General features: G+C 42.8%; 1 protein-coding gene across 1 annotated transcript in view; it reads left to right on the forward strand.

Moving 5' to 3' along the window:
• The first annotated feature begins 1245 nt into the window (after nt 1–1245).
• Nucleotides 1246–20146, forward strand: part of ak5 (adenylate kinase 5) — a 32037-nt gene continuing 13136 nt past the window's right edge. The window contains exons 1-7 of the mRNA XM_084707889.1: nt 1246–1305; nt 2589–2788; nt 3178–3332; nt 4326–4498; nt 6346–6459; nt 11942–12133; nt 17477–17567. Of these exons, the coding sequence (XP_084564015.1) occupies nt 1246–1305; nt 2589–2788; nt 3178–3332; nt 4326–4498; nt 6346–6459; nt 11942–12133; nt 17477–17567 (985 nt within the window). The remainder of the gene's footprint in view (nt 1306–2588; nt 2789–3177; nt 3333–4325; nt 4499–6345; nt 6460–11941; nt 12134–17476; nt 17568–20146) is intronic.

The raw sequence follows: 20146 nt of genomic DNA on the forward strand, positions 1-20146 counted from the left end.
TTCCTGCTCCCACTTGGCATCACACGCCACAGTTGAGCTGCAAGGCCGCTCTAAAATATGACTGGCATCTAAAATAAAAAAGGTATGCAAAAACATAATTCCCCTCCAGTCGCTACAATATAGACAGATCTCAGCAAACGCAGATTTTCATGAGCTGTTGAAACAGCTGATGTGGGTTGCAAATGGTTAGCTCATCTAGATGAGATAACAGATGTGTTTTTTTTTTAGATGCGATAACAGATGCTTCAGGTTCTTACAGCCTTGCCCACACCATAGCAAACATGTAAAAATAAAATTTGCGTGTCACTGGACAAATGGATTAGGAATAGAGATAACATCCTTGTAACGGTCATAAGGAGCCATGTCATTGGTAGAGGCCTATGCCTACTCACTCAGTAGCCTATAGCACGGAGGCACTAAAGTAGGATTGACGAAAAAAGCCTTAACCTATTAACCGAGATGACTGATCTTACATTAAGTTAAATTAGCCTACTGTCACATTAGGCCTATAGGCTTGTAAATAGTTGAGCAACTGCTGTTTAATTCCTCTGTGCTGTGTATTCAAATATTGTAGGCTATCTGTAATCCAACAATTTGACTTTTTTATCCTATTAATGATTAAGGATATGATTACAATTATTTTATATGAAATCAATCATTGACAAACTAAATAGGGGAGGCAGAATTTATAGCGGTGATTAGCCTACATTTTATCATGAACGTTATTTTTTTCTCTTCCTGCAATGCTATACTTAATGCGTCTGCTTTAACTTAATTTATTTAATGTCAATTGACAATTAAACGTTTCAAGCTAATCAATTAATGTATGTGTGCGAGAAATGTGAAAATTATTTTGTATTTATTTTTAAAGACTACAGAAGTTGCCCTATATGTATTATGCGCCGCAGGCTTTGATCTGATCAAGCACAGCCGCAGATGCTGCATGCCAACACATCACTTCATATCTGTTGCCATTCGCCTGGCTGGCTTCTTAACCAACGGAGTAAGAGGCAGGACGTTGTAGGGAGAGAGAACAGCCACCCATCTCTGAAGAGGGTGGCACAGTGGCGTTGCCTACAGGAATCCAGTTATAAAGTCACAGGCAAGATGTGCTGAGGTTTTAACATAGCTCGGAGATCATTCCATCAATTTCACTCACACAAGAGAACACGGACATAAAGCTTGCGTGTTTATTTAGAATAAACTAGCTGTATTCTAGAGTGCTATCTCATAATTTTTGCAGAGATGAATACCAATGATGCCAAGGAGTATCTTGCAAGACGAGAGATACCTCAACTGTTCGAGGTGAGAGGAATTGATTGCGAGCAGTTGCTGACAGAATGTATAGTTAACTTAGGATATGTGACAGTATAAAACGATTTATTATGTCACTGGTTTATAATACGTTAAGCAAGGCTGGATATATGTGAATATATTTATATTCAAACTAAACGTTAGGGAGCGTTGCTGATTACCATTTTATGTTGTCTGATGATGCGCGTATAAGCGATATAAATCCGCTCAAAACACGCGCACCTTCCATATGCTATTTTGAAGTAGCAAATTAGACGGTTTCAACAAAATATACCATAGTTATCTAAAATTGTAAGAAGTGTGACTATGTTAGCTGACTTATAATGCATTTTAATTGTACTGCTTATCATCAAATAATGTACCAGTCATCACCATCTCAAATAAAAAAGTAAATAGTAATTGTTTAAATATTCAGTCTAGCCAAGTCAGGCACATTTCATACATTGTACAATCTATTAATATTGAGACATGTGAAGAGAATCCTCAGTAGAGCACAGATCCAATTGGTCTTAAGTGTAGGCTGTTGTTCACCCACTATAATTCCATAATGTTAAAATGAGCAATTTCCTTTCCAGCTGTGTAATTGTTGGTATACTGGGACATTGCTTTGGTTAGGCTAGAGTATGAATGAAATTAGCAATTGATTATGTAATCAAGTTAATTGGAGCAAATTTGATTACAACCATTTTGCAGAACTGGTTAGTAATTATAACACTACATGTTGCCCTATACATACAGTATAAACGAACATTTGGATGGAATGCAAAAAATGTTTTTGTCTCTTCTAGACAATTTAATATAAAAAAAATATGTAACTGTGTTTATAAATCAGTTAACAAGATATTGAATTTCTGTCAACATACCGGTGTGTTGTGTTGTTAAAAACAACCTGTCCGAGCTTGGAGGACTCGTTTAAGAAGATGGATTTAAAGTTGGGAGGATGTCAGAAAGCATTGTTTTAAAATGTCAGGGTCAAGGAACAAATCAAGGACATTCTTTGGTTTTTCTAAGCATGGAACGTTTTATGTACTTGAATAATTTGCCTAATGGGACATAGTTGTGAATCAATGTCTACATGCTTGTCACTTTCTGCTTTTATTGAATACTTATTTCCCCTTCTAAGGCAAGCATGTTGCATATGGAAATATGACTGTTTTAACAGTGGTTCCACTTTCAACTGGCTGTCAGCTCCAGTAGGATCAACAGTTTGGAACACAAGGTATGATGATGACAGTTTCTCTCTCTCATTGTGCTGCTCGTTCTGCTTCCTCCAGAGCTTGTTGACAGGGCTGATGTACTACCGCCCTGATGACCCCATAGACTATCTGGAGGGCTGTCTGAAGAAGGTGCGGGAGCTGGGAGGCACAGACAAGGTCCGATGGGACACGTTTGTTGGTCAGGAGAAGAAGTCACTGCCCCCTCTCAACGGGAGCCAATCACGGAGGTCCTTCTTCAGAAATGGTGAGTGGGCGGGGTTGGACGTTTGCGTGTGTTTGGTTGGATGTAGAACAATGGGGCAGTTGTACTGGTGTTATAAGTGATACATGTTGAAGAGGGTGGGGTGTGCTTAATCATTACTGATTACTGATACATGTCTATATATATACACATTATAAACTACCCCTAGATAAGGAAGTAAAGACAATGCATTATATACTAAGCACAATTCTTAATTTGCCTAGCCAAGCAGGTTACTTGACTTTGCCTCCTGCAACCATGGACCATAACAGGGCATTGTTAAAACCGACAGAAGAAATCTCGATCTTGTTGTCAGTGATGCTGAGGCAACTTTGGATCATGTAATATGTGAAACAAACAGTTGTGATTGTCTCTGTGTTGTGTCCCCCTAGTGTTGCCCGACAGCCCCAATTTCCCCTACAGGCGATATGACCGACTTCCTCCCATCAGCCAGTTCTCCATAGAGAGCGACTCAGACCTGTCTGAGACAGCAGAGCTCATAGAGGAGTATGAAGTGTTTGATCCATCCAGACCACGACCCAAAGTCATCCTTGTTATAGGTAAAGAGCTTGTCCAAATACTTGTGCCAGTCCAGCAAAGTACTTGTGTCCACGCACTTATAGGTCATTACCACAACGTGGATGGCGTCATTACTGTGTGCATGCGTGTGCTTCTCTGTCGTGTGTCTCTGAGTCTGTTGGTGTGGATGAAAGATATTAATTATGTCACTGGTTAGAAGCAAAGTGTTGTTTATTGGCTATTCCTGTTTCCTTAGAGATAAGAGCAAGAAACATATTCAAACTGTTAGATTCTTATCCTATGCTAATCTGATTTCCTAAATGGGCCTGTTGAAATAGATTCATGTTGTCCCCTTTACATTAGCATACCCGTGGAATGTTTTATGATGAAGTTGTGTGAAATGTGATGGTTAAGTATACGTTAATTATTCTGGGCAATACCAATGTTGTTTGCAGCTGAGAGTGTTGTAGCAAGGTCTGTGTTGTAAGTGATTGGAACACTTTTGTCTTCACTTGACAGGTTTCAATGGTACATTGTATTGATGTATTTCAAATCGGTTACAAGGACATTTTAACACAATCCTAATGCGTTCATACCAACACTCATTTTTTATGAGTGTGGATAACTGCCACCAACACACGCGTTCACCCTACACCCCAGTAAGTCGTTCAGTTCCCTGTTAGATTGAAAAGTCTGATGGATGTAATCGTCATCGCCTGTGGGGATAATCGCTAATGGGCCAGGCCATTTCACACAGAGACAGGAAGCTCAGAGTGACACAAATTGTGATCATATTTGAAGTTGATTAAGCTAAAAAATTACTTTGCAAAGAAATCACTTTTGACAGTGGTTTTTCTGAGGGTCATTGTCCTCTCACAATTTTTCCTCCATCTTTTCTGCACCATGTGTGTGTGTGGCTGCCAGCCTGTGGTAAGAGGTTCACACAAAAATCGGTTTCATTTTACACCAAGCACACGCTTCCTATTCTCACACACTCTCACCACTTTCAAAGACCAGCACCTGTCTCCCTACAGGTGGTCCTGGAAGTGGGAAAGGTACACAGAGCCTGAAGATCGCCGAGCGCTACGGGTTCCAGTACGTCTCCGTGGGCGAGTTGCTCAGGAAGAAGATGATCCACAACGCCACCAGCAACAGGAAGTGGAGTCTGATCGCTAAAATCATCACCAATGGGGAGCTGGCGCCACAGGTTGGGAGCAAACAGGGGGTTGGGAATGAGAGAGAAAGGGGGGGGGGGGAATAGGGGAGATAGGACTGAGGGTGGACTGGAAGGGGGTAATAGGGGAAAAGGGAGTAGGGAGGGAGGGGGAAGGGAGATAAAAGGGGGGGAGGGAGAGGGGCAGAGAAAGGATCCTTAGCCACACACCTATAGGTCATTATCACAGCGTGAATGTAAAAAAGGGGATAATTAGCGGGGTCCTTGTCAGAAGGAAGCTGGAGATAGAAGGAGGCGACGTCCTCTTATTCACACTACATCTTGCTCAGTGATGAGTCAGTCCGGGGAGAAATGTGAAGACGCTCCTTGTCGTGTTTTCATATTACGCTCACTCCGACTGGAGCCCAGCTTCACTTAGGCGCTAATGTAGCAGGTATCTTAAAACCCAGGCCTCTTTGTATGCTGTATGTGTGTCTCATTATGGCTGTTGTCTGAGCTCAATTCAGGCCCAGCATGAGGGAGGGTGAGTGAGGCAGGACACCAGGACACCCTAAGATAAACCTAACCCTGTCACGGACTCTAGCCTTTTCTACGTTCGATACTTAATACCGAATACAAGCGGCCCTGCCTGGCCCTTCGCCAGTCTGCACCCCTTCAAGCCCTCCTCATATCCCTCTGATACATAATATAATAATCCCCTAATCTGTAATGTGTATGGGGAGGTTCCGATTTAGCTTCAACATGAAAGGCACCATGTCATGCGTTTTTATTCCCAGGCTGTATTTCAAGTAAACCCTCTACATGATGGCCACGGTATGCACCATACACAGTGGGGCTTAAAGACTTAAGGACCAGCCTTCCACTGTCAGGATAGTAACGGTGGTAAAATGATCCCAAGAACGGATACACTTGTTTGTTGATGCATAGTGGTAAATCCAGATCTATAACATGATGGTTGTTACAAGGCTTCCCTATAGTAGGTGTACAGAGCTGGGAGTTTGAACAGCCATATCAGTCTCTAAAGAATACCACCCCAGTGACACCTGAGGGCTTTTTGGGACTGTGGGTGGAGGTTTATCTGGGACTGTGGGTGGAGGTTTATCTGGGATTGTGGGTGGAGGTTTTTGGGCATTGTGTAGTAGGCGTTATTGATGACTCCATCCAGGCGGACGTGCTTTTAAAACAAAGCCTTTTCTTTCGTACGTCAGAGGAACAAGAGGGGAGTGTTTGATATCTGGCATTTGACAGAGCTGACATCAAACCCCAGTCTGGAACATAGGGCTTAGTTTGAGGCACAGAGGCAATCTGACTGCGATAGATTTGAAGTCTAGGTCATTCCTTTGCTGCACAGCCTGCCTGTTGGAAAAAACAACAGTCTGCTAGGAACATTAGCTAATTGTGTCAGATACTCAAATGCATTGGTATTCCTGGTTGTCGTAGATATCTTTAAATAGTGATGCTACCCAGATAGTTCTGCTTTATTATGCTTTTCCCGTCTGTCTTTATATGTAACAGCCTGGAACATTCCCAACTCCCCCAGACATAAGTGACACTAAAGCATGCCGTCGCTGTAGCCCTGTGCAGGAGGGAGATATGCATGCTGCCAAGCCACCTTGTTAAAGAGAGCCTTGTGGACAAATGAGAAAAGCAACGGAGCACTATACATGTTTACATCCTAATTTAGAGAAGATCCGAAGTGAGAGAGGAAGAGTAGAGCAAGGAGTGAAGACGGAGAGTGTGTGAGAACTGTGGTGCGACACACGACCGCTCTCCACCGAGTCACTCCGTCCTGCCGCTTTGTGTTGTCTTTTCTTTGAAACACTCATCCCCGTGCCATGAAAAACATGTCGGCGTTGAAGTGTCTGTCTATGGTCCCACAGGAGACCACCATCACCGAGATCAAACAGAAGATAATGAAGATTCCGGATGCGAGCGGCATCGTCATCGACGGCTTCCCCCGTGACGTTGGACAGGCCTTGTCCTTCGAGGACCAGGTGAGCTCTACCTAAAACAAACTTCAAACACTGACAACATGGGGTCCCTATTGATTGGCGCAGCATGTCATTGTCTGCAGACGGGATAGGCAAACACAGACTCTGACCTTTTGTCAAGAGTGTATTTGCATTAGTGCAGGACGGTTAGGTGTAAAGAGTGTGCCAATTGGTTGGTTGGTGATTGGGAACAGCAGTCCCATGTTTGCAGCCTACCTCATGAACATACCCTGCATTGCGAATGACAACATAGAATGGGTGAGCGTTCACAAAAACAACGTGACGAAGGTGATGATCAAAGGTTTTCCATTCCTCTGTGCCGACAACTCCGCACACATGCAACAATGGAGGGATGTTTGTGCAAGGCCCGGGCGCTTTGTTGTTTACCCGCTTCATGGAAATTCTAGCTTTACAGTCGAGTGGCCATTGGGAGAACGGTCGATTCTCTCGTTATCTTGGAGCTCAATTAACATTCATCAGCTTTTCAGATCATCCTACATGGGAGGGGCAGGGGCAGGTGAGGTCACTTAAAAAGAATGTTTCTTAGATTTACTCTGCAGGGATTGACAACCATTTTTGTGTTATTTTTTTTTGTCTTATGGATTGTTTTTCTCTTTGCTATTATTTAGATTGTTGTTTAGTGTGGCCAGATCAATATCCATGCCATTGAAGTATGTACTGGTATGGATATTGACAGATTTGAAGTCGCAAATTGGAAGTAGAAATGGATGATCTACACTCAGAATAAATCATATCCAGAACCTCACCTACATCTTGCAGGAAGGGTTTTTTTTCCAGGCGCTTTTTCAACAAATTCAGTCTTTTTCATTCTGGTTGATGCACTGTTTTTTTGACTCTTTTGTCAGTCACTGGTATCCACAGGCTCACTCACTACGCAAAAAGAAGAACCATTACCCATTGCATGCACAACGATAGGTCAAGTAGAAGGACTAAATGTGTTTCCATTGTAGAGGAAATCAGATTGCGTGCTCCCAGAGCGGAAACAAACTGAGAGGGCTATCATTGTGAACGGTAACCTTTCGGAGCAGTCGGCGGGGACATTAGGTCGTATCTCGGCATCACCGCGGTCAGCACATGTAAACAGGCTCATAAAGCCGGCGCTCCGAGACCAATCGGTCATGGAATTGACTGTTTGCTCGAGTCGTGGAGGTAAATGAGTGGCAACGACATATTTCCTTCCTTAGTTCACACCAATTAAAGAGACAGTGACAAGATCCAGGGTGGGGGGTGGGGTGAGTCCTGTGACCGTCAACACAGGGTTGAGATGCCTTGTTAGAGGTAGTAGTGAAACACTGTCGCTTCTCACGGGGCGTTCACCTATAAAATCCCAATTCTAGCAAGTAAAATGAAATCGAAATCTTTAAGTTTTCTCTCAATTTTACCCACCAGATAATATATAATTAATTGATTGTGTTAAAGGGGAACAAGGTGTACTGTATTCCATGGTTTCATTTGTAATTGTAATTACTAGTACCCTATGGTAGTTTATACCTGAAATGGTAGGTTACACGTTATATGGTAGTTGTTGTTACATGTATATCTGCTGAACACCTTTCAACTGTTAGCTTTGGGAATCAAAGAGTAGCTTTCAGTGTGTCTCTTGTAATCTTATTCAGTCTTTTGGCACATACCTTTTTTTCTCTGGGCACGTCTGGTTAATTAATGTTTTATCTTCATCATTTCCTAGTCCTGCAGCAGAGCCCACAGCGTTCCTGTAATGAGGTCCTGAGTTGTGACTTCTGCTCAGGGGCCTAGAAGATATATTCCGCTGGAATGACATAAAGACTCATGTAGCAACTGGATGGCAAAAAAAGCATCCTATTATAAAGTTATGACCTTGTTGCTAGCGGTGCCCCCAGAAGTTTTTCATATGGGTGGCCAGGGTAATAGGGCACCATTTTGCCGCCTCCTTGGCAGCGCCACTGCTTGTTATGGTTATCTCTAGCCCTGTTGGAAAAATGATTAGATGTACCTTCTGTCCTCAGACCGTGCATGGTGAACATCAGATAGAGATGAACCGAGACTACCGCATGCAGACGTGATTCAAATCTCATATGTGCCCTCGGGATGCTGCTCTACAAATTGAGTCCAGGGTGTGTGTGTGTGTGTGTGTGTGTGTAGAAAGGGAGGGGGGACTGCTCCTCATTTATGACAAAGATGAGGGGGTGGCAGGGTTCATGCCAGGCCAAGTTATGTGTATTGGCCATGTCCAGGCAACCAATCAGAGCAGCTCCTCAGCAGCGTTGGTCCTGGTGACTGTGGCCGTGGGATTTACAATCTGATTATGGGACGACTTTGTCTGTGAGGGGGTTTTCATCTGCTTATGAGCAAAGTGACCAAATGCTGAGGATGATCAATGACTAATCCCACTTAGTCATGAAACTGTCATTAAAGTAAGGGTTATACGAGGGTTATAACATTATAACAATACTCTGTGGGATGATTTTCAAGGATCAAGGCGGCAGATTCTGCCCGAGTGCAATTAGTGAAGCAGAAAGATGTCTTATTGGTGTAGACATCTGTGGCCTCTTTTGAGTTTCTCAAAGGAGAGAGGGAGTGCATCGGAGAGAGAGACTCAGACATAGAGAACAGAGATAGAGACAGAAATTGAAAGAGAGAGAGAGAGAAATAAAGAGAAAGAGTGTGTTGCAGCCCAAGAGGCATTGCAGGTTGTCCTGTCAGCTTGCCCTTCTGGGTGGTTACAAGCAACTGAACTGAGCCTAGGGCGATGTATGTGTATTTTGAGATAAACAGGACGAGGGTTCATTGATAAAGCGGGTAAACACACAACAAATCAGTCGACTCGACTTGACTTTTCTGTGGAAAAGTCATGTTTCTCCGTCTTTCATGCTAGTTTTGTTGGCCTTGGCATTCAGCTGAGCCCAGCTCCACTGGTGCTCACCGATAGCCCAATCAGACTGGATAGAGACTGGCAGCCCAGTGGGCAACAGGGTCCCCCGAGGAAATCCCCCCCCCCTTCTTCCAGAGTCCCTATTCCTGCTGTTTTGCCCTTTAAACAATGTCTGCTCTCTGGGATTCAGTGGAATTCTTTGCCAGACACCCCCCCCTTCCCTCAGAATATCCCTTATTCTCTCTTGGCTGTCCTCAGAGACCTACTCCCTCCCTCCCTGCCCCCCCCCCAGCCCTCTTGGTTTAGAACAGTTGCATCATGGAATGTTGCCAATTTGGCACTGGCTTTGTCACATGGTGGTGACTCGTTTTAAAGGTTCACACGATGAATAATGTTTAGCATAAACTTCCTTTGGCTCCATCCATGCAAGATCCAAGCGTGTCTGTCCTTGAACAGAAATAAGCATGGCTGCTGTCGGGACTTACCTTATGCTATATGTTCAAGTTCAAGTCTTTTATTTGTCAGGTACACAGAACATCACAAGGTCAGACTGGGCACTGAAATTCTTAAGACAAGACAACGCAAGCACCTGGCATAACATAACATATAAGTACACAGAACATAATTTACATCTATGCTGATCTTAAATAAGTGAAACTTCCTAAATATACAGATAGCAATAAATAATCGACTATTCTAACCCTAATACTGAAACTTCCTAAATTACAGATACAATAAATAATACACTATACTGACCCTAAATGCACATAAAACCTATTTCAACCCTATAACCTATTCTAACCTAAGTGGAGTACAGTACAATAGTGCAAAATTGCAGATCAGTGACTAAGTCAATGACCATACAGGAGCCTGGTGGCGAGGTACAGTGAGGTACAGTAGTGCAATGTGGTTGTATGTCACGGCCACAGCCGTGCCCCTCTGTTGTTTTGGTTTTTCCCTGCCATATTGTCTTCACCTGTCTCGTTCAGTGGTTTGTCTCGTTAGTCTCATTGTGTCCACCTGTGTCTTGTTTGGTTCTGTGTATTTAGGTTCCTGTTTTGTGTCCAGTCTTTGTCTTGTCATTACCCTTGTTACGTGAGTACCCGGTGTGTGTGTTCCTGTTTTGAGTAATAAACCCCTTTGTTCGACTATGCCTGTCAACTCTCCTGCATTTGGGTCCTACTCCACCACTCGCTGTGACAGCTATACATTTCTTGTTGTAGATTGTGTCGCATGAAGAAAGTCCGATTTTGTTTTTAGTATTCAGTACCACAACCTCATCAAAATATATCACAATGTGTTAGATGAGGATACAAAGTAGGTGAGAAAGTCATCTCATGTGTGACTCTTAATTGCCTCAGATTTTTTTCGCAGCCTGTTCTCTTGGCAAGAGACACCACTGTGTGTGTGTGTGTGTGTGTGTGTGTGTGTGTGTGTGTGTGTGTGTGTGTTTTTGTATGGGCACACAAATAATAAGCCTTAACTACATACTCAGTGGACTGCCCTGGGTTTAAGAGACTTTTGTTGTTTTGCTGCCTCGGTGTCCATCAAAGATCATGCTCCTATAACAGGGTTGCCTGGAGAACCAGATGTGGGCTATGTGCATCATTTCCATGACACATCTGGCATTATACGGAAGTGATGGTATCACAAAAACCCATTGAACAAAATGTAAACAAAAAATTGGTTGGTGACCAATGAATTTGAAATAGTAGCAATGTATCCCATGTGTGGCACGCCTTTGGAAATCAAATGAGAAAATGGACTTGAGAGGAGATTTATATCTGTGTGTAAAGCCATTAACAACTTTAAGTGAAGCCTACTGAGAAAATTAGGTAAAAAAAAAAAATGGTAGCTATGGAAACAAAAATCCTTGTTTGATGAATTGAAGTCCCAGCTTTCTAGTTTGCTGCAAAAGCAACGCAATTCACATCTGTTTTTGGCTCTGCATGTCTGAAAATAAAAATAGAACATGAAGGGACTACTGTAACCTCCACAGAGTTTCTCTACACAAGGCTCATCTTAATGACAAGAATCAGAGAAGGGACCCAAATGTGTACGTTCTCCCGTGAATTATGCAGTGATGCTATATTTTGAATGGACACACTCTTTGATCTGCTCAGAGGTGAATGGTGCTTATTGGCTAAGCCAAACTTGGATTAGCAGCTCTTCAGACACTTATGTGGCTACCGACGCCTTCCTGTGTCTTCCAATCGGTCCTTTCTCAGAAGCAGAAGCTGACTCATGTTCCTCATTAAAGACTTAGAGTTTCTGGGGACAGGGTTGGCCTAATAGATTTACATGCTGCTACTTGTTTGTATGAAATTGTGTGAGTGGATGTCTGAGGTGGATGTTTTGTGGGATTCACACTGAATAGGCAACGTTTCCATCCCATGCCGTGAAATTACAATCACACGATGTACTATCAATGAGCAATGTCACAAAGGGCTCACCGGGGTCATCAGGGTCAAGTTTTCAAGGCTATTCTCAAAACCAAGTGCTGCTTGCTCCAATATCGTTCAGAGCATAAACACACAGGCATTAAGTCAACGTGCCCCCACATTCCAACCGGTTCTGTTTCTCTCTAACTGTGTTACTCCTTCCCCCTTGCAGATCTGTAGTCCTGACCTGGTGGTGTTCCTGGCGTGCACCAACCAGCGTCTCAAGGAGCGCCTGGAGAAGAGGGCGGAGCAGCAGGGTCGCCCCGACGACAACCCAAAGGCCACGGAGCGCCGCCTTACCAACTTCAAGCAGAACACCATCCCCCTGGTGAAGTACTTCCAGGAGAGAGGCCTCATCGTTACGGTATGGGGGGGTTGGGGGGAGGGAGGGGGAGTGGGGTTGAGGGGAGGGGGTGGGGGAGAGGGAGGGGGGGGAGTCATATTTGCATTATCATTCCCCACATGCACTGACTCCAGCAGAAAGGCACACAAAGTTATTTCGCCCCTAACAAGTCTATCTCCCTATCAATTTCACCGGCGTTCACTGTGGCTGTGATGAGAATGGATTGAAGGGACGGCGCTAATTTGTGGCTGTTGCTGTCCTCATTATTTCCTGCTGGTTTGTGGTTGGCCGCAGAGACGTGTGGAGCCTGGGTAGGTGTGACTTGGGTGCAAATGGAGTCATAGCAGCCTTCCATCCCAGCCGTCAGTTCCTGTGATGCAATACCAACCTGTCCAAACCAAACCAAACAACTCCATCCCTTATACTGGACATATTATTGATCATAATAACAACGTAAATCAACTGAATACACGAGTGACTAGGCTGTTTCACACTAACGGAGAGTCATTCGCAGTGTGGCCAGATGTCTTTTCAGAGCCTGATTTTTACTTACATGTGGCTGCACTCACTGACTGGCAGAGGTTGTTCGCTCTTTCCTCTCCGGTTCACTGTGCAGTGTTTGACAAAAAGCAGCGAGCAGAAACGGGGAGGAAATGCCAAGCCGATCAACAATATGTAATCGCACGGGCAGTCCGCACAACCTCACGGCTGTCATACAAACGCCATCTCTCTAATCTGTCTGTCATGCTTCCCCTGTCTGTCTTTGCCTGTGTGTGTCTGTCTCCCACGCTCTCGCTCTACTTATTCCTAATTTTTCTGACTCTCTGTCTCACTTACTATCTCACTTTTTACTATCTCCCATGTTTCGGAATTCTCCCACTCAACACACCCACAGTTTGAAGAGTTCACCACCTCTGAACTCTTAAAACTGTATGTTTGCAAAGTGGGATTGAGGTATTCTCATGCTCTTTGTTTTCCATGAAACATTTGTGTCTGCATTGCTGCTTCCCAGACAGTTTCCTCTCAGTAAGTGGCCAGTGGTCATCGGCTCTGGCCTAAACGAATAATTACCCAGCATGGTTGGGTGGAGAGACTATGGATTTCCTGTCCAAAGTGCACACACTGAGTCTGCCCTGCAAACCGACCTCTTGTTACAGGTTTAAAGTCAGTAAATGGCTCTTCAGAGGGCCAGGCTTGTCGCATTGTTTGGGATTAGCTGCTGTAGTGCTATTGGTGCACAAATGAGCCTTTTGAAAGAGAAGCACGCCACCCGATGAGGCTGAACCGTGAGAAGACTCTTAGCATGTGGATATGAGCACTTCAGATGGTCGGGTGTTGTCACACTCCATATTTACGACAAGGAACTTCCTAGGGACTGTTCTGTTCCATTTTAGAAGTGCCGGTCAGTTGAGTGTTGATTTGTATACAAATATTTAGATGGGGGGGGGGGCACTGGGTGGGGGGTGTGGGGGGGTGTTTGGGCTCCAGTCCTCCGAGTCCTCAGCCTGTGGGGCCAGACACTTGGGGGAGTTAGTGTCTCTCTCCCGATTCTACTGTCTCTCTCCTGATTCTACTCTCCTTATTCTACCTCACCTCCCATGTGGCTGCCTTCCCAGCCCTTTTATGCTCCCCCGATGTAAGATGACTGCCAGGTGTGCTCCCTCATCAGGGGAATCCATCTGCTGTCCTGGGTGCTGGGCGTGGTGCTGAAGTCGTTGCCGGCCTCCTCCGGCCACAATTGATTGATTTATTTGAAAACATCAAAACAGGCGTTTGGAATCAAGCCTTTGAGTAACCACCTGAAAGTTTGAGCTGAATCTCATCTTTGTGTCTGCTATCTGCACTGGTGAATGTTTGGACCAAGGACGGACCATGCAAACCCCTTTTAAAGGAAGCGCTGCAGGCGGTCTCTGCTGAGCAGAGCACTGAACAGAGGGCAGAGAGAGAGATCAGATCAGCTGTGACGCGTGGAGCTGACACATCTGGCCTCCCGGCGGTAGTCATCCTCCCATCCCATAATACCCTCTCTATAGACCCTGTAGAACAACATCACTTTGTAGGACAACCTGCTTTATTTTGGCTGTGGCAGCCAGCTATTGGCTAATTAAATGTACTTTAACTGCTACTACAGCAGGTATTGTAGCAGTTGCACACAGTCTTTTAATTAATAGCGTGTCGTTGTCATGACAACTATAAAAATTTAGCGCATGTTCTGTAACAGGAATGTATTTATTGTAATTGTTGTTGTCTTGACAGCGTAGGTTTTTGTGCTCTGGCTGGTATTTTACTCTACTACTATGAAACACAGGATTTTCTTATAAATAATAATAATACAACTTTATTTGTATAGCACATTTCATACAACAATTGCAGTTCAAGGTGCTTTACATAAAATCAATAATACAAGTAATAAAACCCTTCTGAGATAAAATGAGTAAAATGCTTTGGTAAAACGGTAGGTTTTAAGTTGTCTTTTGAACATTTCTAGCGTGTATGCTTCCCTACTATTTATGGGTAATGTGTTCCATAGTTTTGGGGCATAGTTGACAAAGGCTGCATCACCAATCTTCTTATGATTGCTGCTGGTGACCTAATAGGCCTGCATCTGATGATCGCAGTGTTCTAGCTGGTGTGTAGTTAATAAGAAAGTTAGCAATGTAGCTAGGTCCTTGTCCATTTAGAACTTTCTATGTGAGGAGAAGGACCTTAAAGTCAATTCTGAAGGTAACATGGAACCAGTGTAAAGTAGTTTGGACAGGACTAATGTGTTTTCTCCTTTTAGTTTTGGTTAATAGCTGCAGAGCTTTGAATGAGCTGTAGTTTTTCAGTGGCTTTCTTGGGAATAAAAGCATGAATTAGCTTCTCTGCATCATTTTGGTTTATGAATGGGCGTACCTTCGCTATATTCCTGAGGTGAAAGAAAGCTGTTTTGGTCCAGGATTACACAGACTTGTCACCTCTGGTTTAAACCTCCTAGATTCTTAGTTGGCATCTCTCTTTTGGATTTGAGGCCACAAAGTAGGAATTAAGTTTTGTCCTAATTTAATTTAAGTTATGTTATTGTGTTGTAAATTTTTATTTAGCCTTTCCCCACACTTGTGTATGAAAAAAATCCCTCTCATTGGCAAATGTAAATTGCCGATTGGATTGAGCGTTATCACTGATTTTTTTTTTTTACTGTTCAAAGCAAGACTCTGGTTACAGTCATAGTGAACTTCATTGATTTATCGACCCCTACTAACCTACTAAAGAATTACGTGCTTATGAGCTCTCTGCAATGAAGTGTGGAAATACTGAAATACTACAATATATATATATATATATATTATATACTACAATATATTATTATATATATATATATATATATATATATATTGTAGTATTTCCCATTTCCACTTCATTGCAGAGAGCTCATAAGCACGTAATTCTTTAGTATATATATATATATATATATATATATATATATATATATTCTAACCAATTGCAAGTGTAGTTCCACAATAAATAAAAGTTATTGATTTTTTGTTCAAGTTTCTATTTGGGGTAGAAAATCTTCTGCACCATACATTGAGCAGATAAACCATGTGTATACACACACACACACACACAGGCCTACATCATGTACACTATCAAACGTCATGGGAAATTGCTGTGGAAGGGGAGATTATTGTTGAGGTACAAAGTGGTTTTGTCATTAAAAGATGGGAAGATTAAATAAAGCCCTCTCCCCCGCCCAGCCTTCCTTTACCCTGCATGGGGCATTATGTCGCACAGATGCTAAAAACCTAGAGATGCATGCCAAATTTACAGGTGGCTTGATCAAGCTGCCATTCAAGAGGGAACCCAACAGTTGCATTCAGCGTTGTATTTTTGTCAAATATGCAGTCTATAAATGTTTTGTGACTCACTATCTACACTCCTTAGTAGAGCTTAAAAGCCCTTATTAAAGCTTTAATCCCTTTTGTGCTCCTGCTTTAGCAATCAAATAATGACAGTTCTCTTTTCCCAAGAGGTATCAGAAATGGAAGAGGAATAGGTATTTGCTTGCATTTGAAAGCTGCCATCACTCTTAGCTCTGTCTTGGTAGAGCTCTTTACTGAATCACAGACTTCTTCAGTAATACTGCTGAAGTACTGCTAAAGTCAGAGGTACTGCTATACCTATGAAATGAGAAATTCTGTGGAGAGTGAATCTAACGATCAACTTTTTGACCAGATTTTTTTCTGGCCGCAAGTATTAAGTACTAAATTTGCTTTTCATCTTGTGCATGGCCTATGCTAAACAGGCATATGCAGTGGGCATATTTAAATACATTCTCGTTTATTTTGCAAAATTATGATTGGGCAGGGGAATGATGCACCTTCCACATATAATTCAATAATCCCACTCATTTGATGAATACAACCACACCAACTTCAGGCTCAAATACTCAATTGTCAAAGTGTCGAAAGACACATTTCTGCGAGCATAGTGCTTAGACAGTACTCCAATACCTTTTGCGTTTCCAAATGATAGCACTCTGTCTCTTAATAAAAAACATGCATTACATTGTGCCTCAACTAAACCTTTGAGAACAGCCCCCAGCAAGAAAAATGGCTTAGAGGAGGAGAGCTTTTGCTCAGTGACAGTATATTTTTCGGGTCCTGACAGAGTATTTCTCATTGATTCCTTAATGACCCCCCTCCACTGATCTTCAACAGGGACTGTAGGTTTGAGGCTTAGGGGAGTCACCACACTGAATGTCCGCCGGCAATTCTTTTCCTATTCTGTTGTCATGGCAACCAGTCGTGGAGGTGTTGGTAGAAGGAGGGGGTGAGTGGGGGTCATTCCTCTGCCTTCCAAACACTTGAGATTTCAGCGTTCGTCTTACCGAATCTTTCTTGAGGAAGTCCTGTAACTCTGAGACACAGTCAGGTCACCAAGGTAGAGGAGAGCTCATTATGGACTTTCTCTCTGAACAAACTGGATGTTTGTCCTTGCATATTGTGTGGTTGTCATTGTTATTTCAGTAATGGGATGATTGGTGAGATGAGAGCTTGAATAGCAAAGCATTAGCTGGGATAAGAAGTCTGTTGGGGGAGGATTCACACTGGGGACACGTTTGGGAAGCAGTATGAGAAACAGGCTGAAAAATGTGAATCAAACCAATTGCAATGTAGAAATGAACTAAATTCATCTCCTAATACTGAAGCTCTGCATATGTGGGGTAAATAAATAAAAAAATATCCAACTCATATTGTTTGAACAACATGTCCTTGTGTTTGTCCTTGTTCACCACATGTAAAATTATATAAAAGTTTGAATTAACTTTCATATTCACATTACTAACAAATCTAAGCTTTTCTTTTTCATGTGGTGTTCCAGTTGGATGCTGACAGAGATGAGGAGGAGGTCTTCTGTGACATCAGCATGACGGTGGACAACAAGCTTTTCCCCTCTAAAGAACCAGTCGCTGGTAAGAACTGTGTTAGTCAACACTTGAACAATTAAACAATTCCAGGCCAAAGGAGGTGCTTACATGTTTCTCTGTTTCAAATTGTTAATTTATTTAAATTCCTGGTTGTTTTGTCTGCCAAATCATTGAAGAAAACAGCTTGCCCTTTAAGTAACTCCAGTTTTCAAAAAACCTAAAAAATTAATTCATTTCAAAAGGGAAATAAACCTTCAGCACCCATCGAATAATGTCCACATTTCCAAGATGGATCATTGTATGGGTATAAAACTCCAAATATCAATCCTGACTGCCAATAGCAGCATCTAAACTTGGTTTGACAAACTCTGGAATCTGAGTTTGCAGAGCACCTTGTAACTGTCTGGTCTCTGGCTGTGCACATCACACAGACCTTAGGCGGTTTATACTGCCAGTGGGCTGCAGAGGAAGATTAGGATATGAATAACAGCAGAGAGGAGCAGTTACTCTCAGATAGCATTAAAAATGTCCCTTTCCTTCAGACATCAAACATCGCTTTCCTCCCGACGACCTTCTCCAACGACGGGGGCATAAATGAAGCTTTGGGTTGACAGACGAGGCCTCTGTATTGATGCACACTGGCCATGAAATTAATCAGCTTCCTTAACGGCCTTCCTAGTCTGGACCAGCAGAGACACGAGAATTGTAGTAGGGACTTGTAGTTTTTGACGATGGTAGAGCACCAGATATACAACTTTTTAGCTAGATACAGGTTAAAGTATCATATGTAATAGCAGAGGTTTAAAGAGGCCATGTTTATTTTTTTTGTCAACTTTTTAGGGATTTCTGAATGTTCCGATACTCCTCCATACAATGAAGTTAATGTACATGCCTCACTGAACAACAGTAAGGCTTTGTTCTTGTTTGGCAAATGTGCTTTATTTTAAGTGATATTCAGCAAGCCATAGAATGAACTAATTTCCAGGGGACCATAAAAAATTATCAGTAAGACTGCAAATTGCCTTTGCTTTCTCTCTGTCTCTGTATCTCTCTATCCGATTATAGATAAATCTTCTGGAAATGGAATCCCTCGCAGTAAATTGATCTTCTGTCGCTTGTCCACTTATTATATATAAGACAACAATATACTTGTGCTTTGTTTCTCATCCCTTAAGAGGATATGCTTTAATCCAGTTAGCTAAATAATCTAGAAATTAATCACTCACAGGTTTAAGTCCACACGGCTAGGCAATCTTTCATAAACTATTTGATTGAATGCTACCCAAAAAGGCGAGTGAAACGGCTCTCAGTCATCTAAATATCGTTTGATGAAGGTAAAAAATAATAATTACATATTGTTTCATAGCAGATGGTCTAGTACCATTACCCCCATGGTGTAACTTGCAGGATCAGTAAAGCACAATTATCCAGGATAAAGACAATGTCACTAAGCAATAATTTGTTCTTATTGTACAATGGTCCCAATTCAATGGTCTCAGCTGTGTATAGAAGAGAATTCGAGGGTGTCAATCAACTGTAATAATGTATTTTTGAACATTGTCTCCGAGTCCCAGGTGCACCATTGTAGATTTAATATGCTGCTCTTCAACCTTGCTCTTAAAAAATAATAGAAGTTTGGTTGCTACCGTAACCTACCACAAGGAAATGTGCGATCTCTAAACTATCTTGGTCCCGTGGCTCCTGTCTGGAGGACTGGAGGTCCTGGAGGCCCTCGCCAGTTTGGCCCCAACCTTCACCCCCAGCTTCCAGCCATGCAACATCACTCCCAGCTTCCTGCCCCGACCATCACTCCCAGCTTCCTGCCCCGACCATCACCCCCAGCTTCCTGCTCCGACCATCACTCCCAGCATCCTGCCCCCTCCATCACCCCCAGCTTCCTGCTCCGACCATCACTCCCAGCATCCTGCCCCCTCCATCACCCCCAGCTTCCAGCTCCCTCCATCACCCCCAGCATCCTGCTCCTGGCCCAAGGAGCAGATGAATAGCTGACGTCAGGGGCGTTGTTTGACATGAAACTCTACTTGGGCACAGGCCCGTACTCATATCTTATGTGCTGCGCACAATGCACAACTCGGCTATAGAAACTCCCCTTGCTTAACCCACTATACAACAGTTTAGGGGCGCAAGTTTGATATCAGCTTTGGCAGGGACATCAATTGTTTGTTTTTTTTGCATTAATTTGAGTGGAAATACAGATTTTATGAACTTCATGTAATAGTTTTTATGTTGTAGTCAAAATAAGATGATCGGTAGGCCTATCATTTAGAAATGTTCTTTAGTTTTGTAATGTTTTCTTAGTCTACCTTAATTCTGACTTGTGTGCCAAGTCCAACACCTGGACTTCTGTGTGCGTGCAGTGGCTATTTGGCAATCCCAGAAGAGCGCGCTAACATGGAATTCTGCGTTCATTTTGTGTTTTACTTTGATTTTACAAACGTTGATTGGGATACTGTGATCATTTTTTTCCGGGATTATCAATATAAATTAATGCACTGACTAATAAAGTAAATTGTTAAAACTCAAAATTTCTATTTTACTGGGGCACAGCAGATTGATACTGGGGCACGTGCCCCAGTAAAAAGGGTCTAACGACGCCCTGGCTG

This window comes from Hypomesus nipponensis, chromosome 10, assembly GCF_054491055.1.
Source record: "Hypomesus nipponensis isolate SF chromosome 10, ASM5449105v1, whole genome shotgun sequence".
NCBI lineage: Eukaryota > Metazoa > Chordata > Actinopteri > Osmeriformes > Osmeridae > Hypomesus > Hypomesus nipponensis.